The following is an 11,409-nucleotide window of genomic DNA, read 5'->3' on the forward strand; positions in this document are numbered from 1 at the left end:
ATGTTTTATATCTCTCCTTCCTGCAGCATTGTAGGTGAGTCCATGGCAAACACCATTTTGCACCACAGAGTCTCTCCAGCAGGTTTGCTCTCTGTCATCCACCAGAGTCGTCTGCTCATTAGCCTCAGAACTGAGCTTTTATTCATGATCAGTTTTCTTAGGCTGAGAGCCAAGATGCAAAGAGTGCTTAGAAAAGAGTTACCTCTCAAACAAAGGTGAACTGATGAAAAAGCTAATGGTAAAAAAATTACTATTACAACAAACATATACATGCCTCAAGACCCAATTATTTTCACCTTTCAAAGTTTGCTTGACTGGAAAAATTCACCCAGTGTCTATAGAAGTGAACCACCTGTGTACTTGCAATCCAGGCCAGTTTTCGTTAGTAGGTGATTTGGAACACTTTTAACCATGTTGAATTCTTCTTTGCATTTTTAAGTGAAAGAAGGTTGAGCTAAATCACTATCTTGTATGAGTCAGTGCTGTTAAATTGAAAAAAAAAAAGAGAAAGAAAGCAGATTACAAAGACTTAATATTACAGTATGTGGTTATTCGTGACTGAGCCGCTGTCCAGGAGAAGGAATCCCAAAATTGTTTAACACAAGCAACAGGACTCAGTAAGTAATAGCCAATTATTTAACCCACAGTCTCTTTGAGGATCATCTAGCTGAGCAGAAAAGCCATTAAGAAAGTTTTGCAGGGCATTCTTCTTCCTCTTTGTATTTCCAGGCATATTACTACAGGAATTCATTTGAAGCAGAGCTGCAAGCCATTTCTAGAATTAAATATACTGCTATTCATTTCAGATGTATAATAGTGCAATCATCATTATACAAAGGGAACATAAAAGTGAAGGGTACATTTATTTAATTTGTATTTTCAGAAACATCATGGATTTCTTCAGCTATATAGAGCAGTTAAAAGGATAAGCTCTGTATTACCAGCTTCACGCAGTGCTATTTAAGGTGAATCTATGTAAGAACTGCAAATACCTAAAGTCACTTTACACCCAGCAGGTGAGAAATACCTACCATGACAAAATTCAGATACAGTATATTTTCATTCTTAAAGACACTAATATATTCAACCTCCTTTTTTTAAAGACACTTCAGTTTTCTCTTTCTGTAGATCAAGACCCAGCAAAGTTGCAAAACTGAAGGAAATGATGGCCAATTCCTAATCATCACATCAGTTCCTTTTCTTTCAATATCAAGAAAATCAAAAGGAATAGTTTAGGCACAAGTGATTTTTATGCAGAAGTATAGAAGTATTTCAGTAAGTAGACTAAAACTTCAGTACTTAACTTCTTTTAAAAAAATACATAGATCATAGGTATATGATCATAGTCATAGATCACAGTCACTGCAGTCTTACTGGATTGGTTTCTTTTTTCCCCAAGACGAAAAAATAAACTGGTTCACAGAACTTACCAAATCCACTTTATACTGCCATTTCACATAGTTCATGTCTAATCAAAGCAAAGTACAAACCCGTGCTCCAAGGGAGCCTGAAAGCATTCTGCTACACCTGACAGTAAACAATTTCTTCAGTGAAGAATCAGTGAACCCAATAACATAAAGAAGAGCCCGTCCAGCTGAACTGACGTAAACGTTGCACGGAGAACTTAGCATGAAAGTGCACTGGCAACAAGCTTTTGAGAATAAGCTCATATCATAAGAGCTTGTGCTTGGAACTACTTTTACAGCTGTGGTTATCATTTCTGTTAAGAGGCACTGCATAAATATGGAGTCATTCATCTAATGCACTTAATATTTTTCAGCTGAGGACTATTGCAGTTTTACCCTATGTCTAGGTGTGATAATACTTTGGTTTGCTTTACAGCAGTAGCATTGCACTAGCAATACAGCTGATACTAAAGAGAAAGCTGAAAACACTGCAGACTGGAGTTGAAAAACCCCTATCTGCTCCTTTACTTCTTTTCGTGCTTCTTGGTTAGTTTTCCTCTTTCTAGTTGGAGGCTTGCACTGGTGTTTGTTCGTTTCTCCTTTTGCTGGCTCTCCTGGGAAACTTGTTGCACTGCTCGGAGGATAGCAGTCTGCACAATCTGCTTGCTGGCAATCTGCAGCTTAACTTCATCTTGCTCCGTCCCTGGCTTCTCACCTGCCAGAGCCAAACAAAAAAGAAAAGGAACTAAGAACTTGGGGCTACTCTGTGAAAACATGAAGGACAGAAAAAGAGGAGGGTGGGGAACAAAATAATAGAGTGACTGAGGACAGTTTGTTACATAGGAAACCTGCCAATACTGAAGATGATGAATTAGGGTGGAAAGTGCCTCTGCCTGCTCAGTGCCAAAGGACTGAATGAAGGGGGAGACTTTGAGTCATACAGCTCGATTACCTACTCCCCAGCTCTGGGGACAGCTGTGACTTCACAGCTGAAACAAGCACAGATGCATTTTTGCAGTAAGACAAGAAAGGAAGGTTTTCTCATCCAGCTGTGAATCACATCCTTTTTGACTTGAGCTGTGCTTCTGGATGGGGAATTGGACTTTATTTTGCAAGGCTGACATGTACTCCCTCACCACCATACAGAAAAAAACACTGCTTCATTAACATTTTTTTTAATTTTACTTCAGACTGAAAGCCCTCATTCATCAAATTCCGATTGACTTCAAGGTACAAAGTTTTATTTAGTGCAGTTCATTAACCCTTAAATAGATTTTCAAAAATATTTGCAAAATATTAAGAAACATTCAGATTCTGGTAGGTAAAACAGAATATTTTCTATGGCAACCTGACAAATATGTATTTTTATGTGAAACTTCCTTGTTTTGCTAGAGTGTTAAAATCTGGAGAACAGTGAAGTAATGTAGTGTGACTACAGACATCTGGTAATGAAGAAGAGTAGTTTATGTCAGAGGGTTTCTCTTTGGAAGTATTTTGGCTCCTAACAGAAGTGGCAATTTGGACAATAAAGAATGCTTCATAATGGTCAAAGCTGATACTGATTTAAAAAAAGTAATTCTGATGTATACCTATTGGCATATAGGAAATTAGTTGTTTATTGAAATGCTTAGCCTAGGTGCTTCTTGACATAATTAGATTTGATTTTAAAGGTTTTAAAGATACTCATCTCGGTTTTTTCTTAATTGACTGCTATGCTCAATTATTTCATTAAATAGGATTTGTAGTTTACTGCCTGTTTCAATGACATATCTTAAGAATTGTGTCCTGAGAGAAATCAGAGCGAATTAAAGGTCAGGTGCCTTTATGAGAGGTCCATACCTGGAACTCTGATAAATTCCCACTGTTCTTTCAGAATTTTTTTCAAGGAAACTTGAGATGGAAACAAAAAGAGAATCACTTGTTTCCTTAGGGAATATGCTATTAAGATACTATATGCTTGAGGGAAGAGACAAGTTCCTGCACCTGGGTCAAGGCATTGCCTGATGTCAATGAAGACTGGGTGGTGAATTTATCACAAATAGATTTTTGGAGAAGTACTTGGGAATACTGGTAGACAAAAAGGTGGACATGAGATGGCTTGTGATGCAGAAAGCCAGTTGTATGCTAGTCTTTACAAAAACAGCATGGCCAGGAGGAAAGGGAGGTGATTCTACCCCTGTTCTCTGCTGCTGTGAGATTCTGGAGTACCGTTTCCGGGTCTGGGGTCCTCACCACTGTAAAGACATGGACCTGTTGGAGCATGTCCAGAGGAGGACCACCACCAAGATGAACAGAGGCTCACAAAACTCTCCTGTGAAGACAGGCTGAGAGAGCTGGGGTTGTTCAGCCTGGAGAAGACAAGGCTCTGGAGAGTCCTTATTGTGGCTTTCCAATATGTAAAAAGATTTAAAAGAAAACTGGAGGGATTTTTGTTCATATTATATATATATTCTGGCTAAAAGAGAAGTAGAAATTGGATTTAATGCTATTGAAAATGAATAATTTTTTTTAAAACCCTGCAACTGTACTGAGGTGGCAAAGTGTCTACAAGTAAGAGGTTAAAACCCATGAAAACTTAGAAAACATGTTTTAACTGGAAAAGCTGACTGAAAAGAATTGTTTGAATTGTTGGCACAGTCAGCTTCCCTGATTCAGTTTTTTTTCACTCCTCAGCACTTGAAACAGTGGTTTTTGGATAGAATTAAGTGTTACTTAACAGATATAGTACCGATAATTCTTTACTACTCAAATATGAAGTCACATTTTATCACACAATGAATTAGTCTTCTTGTTTGGCTGAAAAAGATCAGTCAATACAGCTGATGTTCAGAAGATATGTATTAACAAAAGCATAGATAAACATGAAATTCTAAAAACAAATGAGTATGTTGGAATAGACAATGATGTTATATGAAATGTGAAAAATTTGTCAGTCCCCTAAGCCACAAACCCCCAGAATTTATTATTGAAAACATAGTCATTAAGTACATTGCTGTTGAAAATTACTCACTCTCCTGAGGGATGCTTCATTATTTATTTAGTCCTTGCCAATTAATCTACAAAATCCAATGTTTAAATATGTTTACTTTAGAAAGGTCAACCATAGCAACACTCAGTTGAAAAAAAAGAGTTTTCCAGTGCATTTCTCCCTGGGTTTTTCAGTTGTTTATTTAGGAGCAAAACCTGTCTGAAAGCACCACACAGATAAGTGAGATGTAGATTATGTCAGCTCATCTCTAACTCATTAGATGATTCTTTTATTTGCTGAGATAACCAAGAACAGAGAACCCAAAACCTCTGGACTACCTCTGCCCGGCCTCTGAGGGTTTAGGTATACACAGAAAGGAAATAAGGCAGTTCAAATAAACTTGATTTATAAATAGTAAATAGTAAAATAGTTAGGATGATAGCAACCCAGATAAAAACAGCTAATTGGCTTTAGACATAGAGAGAGTCAAAGCTGTTGGCCTGGGGTGATATGATCAATGAGACCATTGGCAGCTTATGTGGACCATCTCAATTAGAAAGCAAGTGAAAATAATAGTTATTTTGGAGGGTGATACCTGACACTGTGTTTGACCCAGGTATGAGCCCGTGTTGGGACCATTATTTGCAGGAGCTGGACGGCCAGAGATGTCAAGCAGTCAAACATGAACATCCAGCTCCTCTGGGTGTACGGTATCTATTACAGCTGACCCAACAGGGCATGATCCTGGGCAAATGGTTCTAGATGACCCTGACTGATCAGGAGTTGCACAAGATAACTTCCAGAGGTCCCTTCCAACCACAAAACCTCTGCATTCCTGTGATTTTAGCTGGTTAGGCTGAGATAAATCACAACTTTTCCACTTCCTGAATGAGTAAACAGCAATCTCCCAAAAAGCATCCCCACTACATCCTCTTCTTCCAATTATTCATTTCAATGAAAGCAGTCAGCTAGTGTTTTTCTGAGAAGCTCCTTTATTTATTGATATGGAGGACCTACTCTGAGGAGGAAGAGAGGGATTGAATAAGGAAAGCAGAGATGACTCATGCAAGAATCCCAAAAGGGCTGGGCTGGAACATATATCCATGTCCACCTTGCTGAAATACAGACTGCTGTGGACATCCAGACAGAAATTTGAGAGCCTATAGAATTAATCTGGGACTTTAAGAACTTCATATTTTCAATCAGGTGAAAAAAAGACAGTAAGTATTTGGTGTTTGCTAAGTATTTGGTGTTTAGCTAATCAAAATAAGACTTACTAGGGTGATAAAATACAATTAATTTTTATCTATCATTTGTTAAGCTCTGAAGTATAACTAGTTAAGTTAAAATTCCATGACAAATAGGTCACTTGAAGTAATTTCTGGGAAAAACTTGAACAACATTAGAAACACATGCTGCCTATTAGTTATCCTTGTCTAAAGACTACTTTTTTCTCTTGATTCTAGAAAATCTTTACTTGTTCTCTATCTTTAGATGCTCACCCTTTATATCCACAACCCCAATTCTGGAAATACAGAACCGAAATACCTGGTCTAAATGATGTTAAATGCAAGGCAGCAATTTAATCATTAACACATGATGAAGTCTTTTCAGCATGTTTTTATTAGCTTGTACTTCTCTCAGTAAATTTTATGCCAACTAACTCAGCAGATGAAAAGTAACTTTCAAACTCTGATCTGGTTCTGCAATCCAAAGTACAGTTCAAGAGATCCAAAAAACCATCAAAATCTTGGACTGGCTGCAGGAAACAATTACATATTCCACCTAAAACTAGTGCCATGTATCAGTGCCTTGAAATTGGCTTGCTTGATGTTCCCCATGAAGGAAAATATGGTAGCAATTTGGAAAAAGAATATAAAATATTTCAAGTAAATTCCAAGTATTCATTTCAATTAATTGAACTAATACTATTTAAAGTCCAGTAACACCTTGTGTGGAAGACTTTACATCCTCTGAAATGTTTCTAGACTATGGAATATACTAGAAATGTATACATGGAAAAAAAATAGCTACAGAGAAAAAGCATTTAACAGATCAAAAAGTTTAAGAACTTCTCTCTGGTTGCACATGAGCCTTTTCTCATTTATACATTTCATTTTCTTCAAAGTATCCTGAGTCACTTCCTTTCCAGCCTGCAATCAAAGTAGTCTCCTTCACTTTCTGTTTCTATACCCTGCAGCTATTTTCTTTCAGCTTGCTACAAGTTAAATTTATTACGCCTTATAAACACTCCTAATAAGTAACACTCTATAATGGGTAATTTGTTTGAATCAACAGCTAAGTTCTCTACTGTACCTTTTCATAGGATTGTTTGGAATACTATCATGAAGCTAAACTACCACAGGCATGATCTTGCAAAGATGCAAGTCTGTCCCAGATCCACTAATGCTGTCAATAAACAGTGAGGGAGTTAAAGACGTTTTAATTCACCTTTCCTCAAAGCCTGTAACATTTATTCTTCCTGTAGATTGTGTAAATCACTTTGAGCTTAACCATATCTAAAACTAAGAATCCCATTCCCCTAAACAAACTTCTGATCAATTTAGAACTCAGAATTACCCAAAATACATTGCCCTGTTAGCTACAATTTAAATTTATGCAACAATTCTGAAGCTGAAACAGCCAAGAAGTAAATATTTTTTCTTCATATTTACATAAGATTATGCAAGTATAGTCTAACTAAAAATTTACCATTGGTTTTATCAAATATTGTTTTGGATTGCAATAATTAATGATTATACTATTTTCTTCAGCACTGCAACATTAGAAATTTTTTTTAAATAAAAATTGATAATAATTCAACAAAAATACTGATCTCTGGAAATTCTATTTCAATTCTGTTGAAAATTATTACTATAATGTTTATAATCCAACTGACAGTGCTAATGAAATTTTTTAATGGAATGAAAGTAGAAGTAGACGAGACCGTGATGATTAGACTTCATCAGAAGGTCCAGTGTGGATACATGGGAATATATGGGAAAAGGTTGCATGTTATTACCTAAGTTTTGTTTATAAACTGTAGATATTAAAAAACCTTACAGAACCTGGCAAGTTTGTAATGACATAATGTATGTGTGTATGTTGTAATGATTAACAGTAACATTCTTTGCATCAACATTGATATTCTTCTACAAGAAACCAAGTTCAGCTCTCTAACTTCCCTTTGGCATTAGGCAGTGACACATCTCTCCATCTTGTTGGACACAGCATGGAACTTCCAGATGAGCCTCCTCCAGTGAATATTTTGTAACCTGTGAATTGAAGTGGTTAAAAAATCTCCTTCTTTGATTTGCTTTAGAGGTTGTTGCTGGGATTTCAGCACAAGAAGCCTAATTTGAAGAAGAGATCCATAATCAGGAAATGTTGATGACTCATGTTAATTACATCCAGAATGAATGAACATGGCAATCAGCCAGGACTGAAGGCTTTCCAACACATGTGCACAAACCAACGTTACGCATGAGAGTCATTAAGCTATTTACAGGATTAGAGACCCAATTTGTCTCAATGTCAGTAATGATGACAGCTCAGAGACCTCATGAAAAGGTCCTACAATGAAGTTGCAAATTTAATCTTTAAAAAAAACAAAAAAAGCACTCTTAACTGCATTTGAGTTAATTCTGCCCAGTGCCACTTCCCATGCTCTAGAATGGAGCCCGGTGAGGTCCTGGCTAACAGCTATCAGCCATCAGGAGGCAATATTCACTTACCCCAATTCCTTGAGGAAGAAGGGAGGACACTGAACATATTAGAAATCCAAAAGTACTTTAATGTAGGATCCTGTGTTTTTCCAATTCCCTAACCTGCTGTGCAGGGGATTGCAACATTGACTTTCACTAAAAAAGTTAAGGTTCAGTTCAATTTTATTTTCTGCCTTAACCTCATTCCCTACTCCTGCTGTTCAACCAGCATGGAAGAGGAACTGTATCATGAAGGGGTCCAGCACAGACTACTTTGGTCGTTGAAATAAATTTTAAGAATGAAGCTGGAATAACTCTGCTTGGAATACAAATGGGGGAGGAATATAAGAACAAAAGAGAATAGCAGAAATGCAGATAAGCAGTCTCAAAGGACATACTAATATCTCCAGAATAGTACTTCATTGTACCTTTTTATCCGGACATTGGCTATATCTCAACTCAGGTTTTGTAATTTTTTTCCTACTGAGGTTTTACTCTTCCTTAAGATATAGGAATATCTGGAATTTTCTTGGGGATTTTTTGCTATATAAAGCTATCTCTTTAAAGACTCCAGCAAGTTATTTCATATTATTTGAAATATGCCAGCGAAAATGAGGTTTTTTCAGATTTGGAGATTGCTGAGACCTATCTATTCTTAAGCATTTTTCAACATTTTAGTAAGATTTCTTGCCATAGTTCAATAATATTAACTAAAACCAGATTATACACTTCAATCTATATATTTTCTAGGTATTTTCACATATAGCAATAAATTCACTCCTTAAGGACTGTGTCTTTTCAGCTTTGAAGACTGAATGTAGTTCAAAATACTGGTCACTGACACTTCTGCCACACCCAAAGCCATAAATTTGATACTCAGATTTTGGTCCCAAAAAGAATATTTCTGGATTCAGTACTGTAAACTAAGATTAATTTAGCAAGGTTTTTAAGTCTTAGACTGGAGTTCAGTGTATTAAAAATAAGATATTCCCTAAAGAGCATCTGGGACCAGCTGCTTCAAAGTTAATGAAAAATTTATATTCTCTTCATCTGCACAATTTTCCTACTTCTTTTTGAGAACACATTTCAAACACTAAAATAAGAAACCTCTCTACATCAAAAGCTGTGATTCTTCCGAGGCAGGAGAGGTCCAATGGCGCAGATACAGGTTACCCATATCATAGAATCATAGATTGGTTTGGGTTGGAAGGGTGCTTAAAGATCATCTAATTCCAAACCCCCTGCCATGGGGCATCCAGAACTTCTCTGAGCAACCTGTTCCAGTACTTCACCATCCTCACAGAGAAGAATTTCTTCCTAACATCTAATCTAAATCTTCCCTCTTTTCGTTTAAAACCACTCCCCCTTTTTTTATCACTATCTGCCCATGTAAAAAGTCACTCTCCCTGTTTTTTATAAGCCCTTTTCATGCATTGGAAGGCTCCCTGAAGGTCTCCTGAAAGTCTTCCCTTCTCCAGGCTGAACAACCCCAACTCTCTCAAACTGCCTTCACTGGAGAGGTGCTCCAGCCCTCTGATCATCTTTTTTCCTTCCTTTGAACCCACTTTAATAGGTCCATGTCCTTCTTGTGTTGAGGATGCCAGAGCTGGATGCAGCACTCCACGTGGGATCTCACCAGAGTGGAGTGGGGGAACTACCTCCCTTGACCCGCTGCACACACTGCTTTTGATGTAGCCCGGGATATGGTTGGCTGTCTGGGCTGTAAGTGCACATTGCTGGCTCACATCCAGTTTTCCATCTGCCAGTAGCCCCAAGTCCTTCTCATCAGGGCTGCATTCAATGAGTTCTTCTCCCAGCCTGTGCTCATGTCTGGGATTGCATCAACCCACGTGCAGTGCTTTGCACTTGGACTTGTTGAACTTCATGAGGTTCTAAAGTTTGTCCAGGTCCCTCTGGACAGCATCCCATTTTTCTGCTGTGCCAACTGCACCGTCCAACTTTGTGTCAGGTGCAAACTTGCTGAGGGTGCACCCAATCCCACTGTCTGTGTCACTGGTGAAGGTATCAAAGAGCACCAGTCCCAAGACGAGGCCCTGAGGGACACCACTCATCATCTGACCCCCTCTACCTTCTATTTTCTACACTTCAGGTGCTCAGAGATTCCTATCCAAAAAGAAAACATTCAGCACAGAAATCTAGATAACATTTATATAGGTCTTCTGAATCTGTATCAAAAAGCTCATTTTGATCCCCATTGATACAACTTTTGTGTTAGAAGACGTTCAGTATCCACCACTGTACAGCATAAGTGAAGGGCAAGTTTTCAGTGGAGGTTTATTTTGCTAGCTGCTGTGTTTATATTTCTGCAGTTTTTTGTGATTTTTGGTCTTAAAGAACAATGTACTTTAATTGTTAACTATGTGCGTTAATTAAAATTTACAATACCTGACCCTGATTTTCTTTTTTAAGCGTAGAAAATAAGGAAGAGGTTACATAACCTGTAAAAAGCCAGCAAACCAGTGAAAACATCCTGCTACATTTTAGATATGTTGCAATTTATACCAGATTATTCAGTCAGAAATTGTCTGTCCATATTTCAGGTGAAGCAGAGCCCTCCTCTAGCTCTAAAATAAACCCCAAACCCCACAACATAAACCTCCAAGAAAAAAACACCCCCACAAAAAGCCCTAAATTTGCACATGCACAGAAGTACAGAAAAAAATTCCCTGCTTATTTTAGAATGTGAGTGGAGTATGAAGGCTGTAAATACAGCTATTAGCAACTGAGGCTGAGATCATGAACATATATGTGTGTAGAATCTCAGAATCACAGAATATGCTGAGTTGGAGGGGACCCATCAGCATCATTGGGCCCAACTCCTGCCCTGCTCATGACAATCCCCAAGAGTCACACCATGTGCCTGAGAGTGTTGTCCAAATAATTTTGAACTCTGTCAGGCTTGGTACCATGACCACTTCCCTGGGGTGCCTGTTCCAGTGCCGTGTCCACCCCCTGGGTGAAGAACCTTTTCCTAATATCCAACCTAAACCTCCCCTGACACAACTTCAGGCCATTCCCTTGGGCATATACACATGCACAGATATACACAAAATCATGATAGAAAGTAAATCAAACATTATATAAACCTAAAAGGCACCTTGAAAGAGCAAAACCCTTTTTTGGTTTTGTGGTTTTTTTACTTCATAGCTGTAATCTTGACAGAATCTCTCTTTACAACAGGATGCCATCACATGCTGTTTTCCACTCTTGGAACTGATTCTCTGTCTTCCTAGAGAAATATTTTCCGCTCTATTAAGAAAACTTACTTCAAGACAAAATGCAACATCAATCTGCAAGTATTTAATGGAAG

At 37.8% G+C, this 11,409-nt stretch overlaps 1 protein-coding gene across 1 annotated transcript in view; it reads right to left on the reverse strand.

Annotated features, from left to right (window-relative positions):
- Positions 1–470: 470 nt before the first annotated feature.
- The window catches only part of AKAIN1 (A kinase (PRKA) anchor inhibitor 1), a 25,679-nt gene continuing 14,740 nt past the window's right edge, over positions 471–11,409 (reverse strand). The window contains exon 3 of the mRNA XM_017738234.1: positions 471–2,121. Within this exon, the coding sequence (XP_017593723.1) occupies positions 1,931–2,121 (191 nt within the window). The 3' untranslated portion in view covers positions 471–1,930. The remainder of the gene's footprint in view (positions 2,122–11,409) is intronic.

This window comes from Corvus brachyrhynchos, unplaced genomic scaffold, assembly GCF_000691975.1.
Source record: "Corvus brachyrhynchos isolate BGI_N302 unplaced genomic scaffold, ASM69197v1 scaffold106, whole genome shotgun sequence".
NCBI classification, from domain to species: Eukaryota; Metazoa; Chordata; class Aves; order Passeriformes; family Corvidae; genus Corvus; species Corvus brachyrhynchos.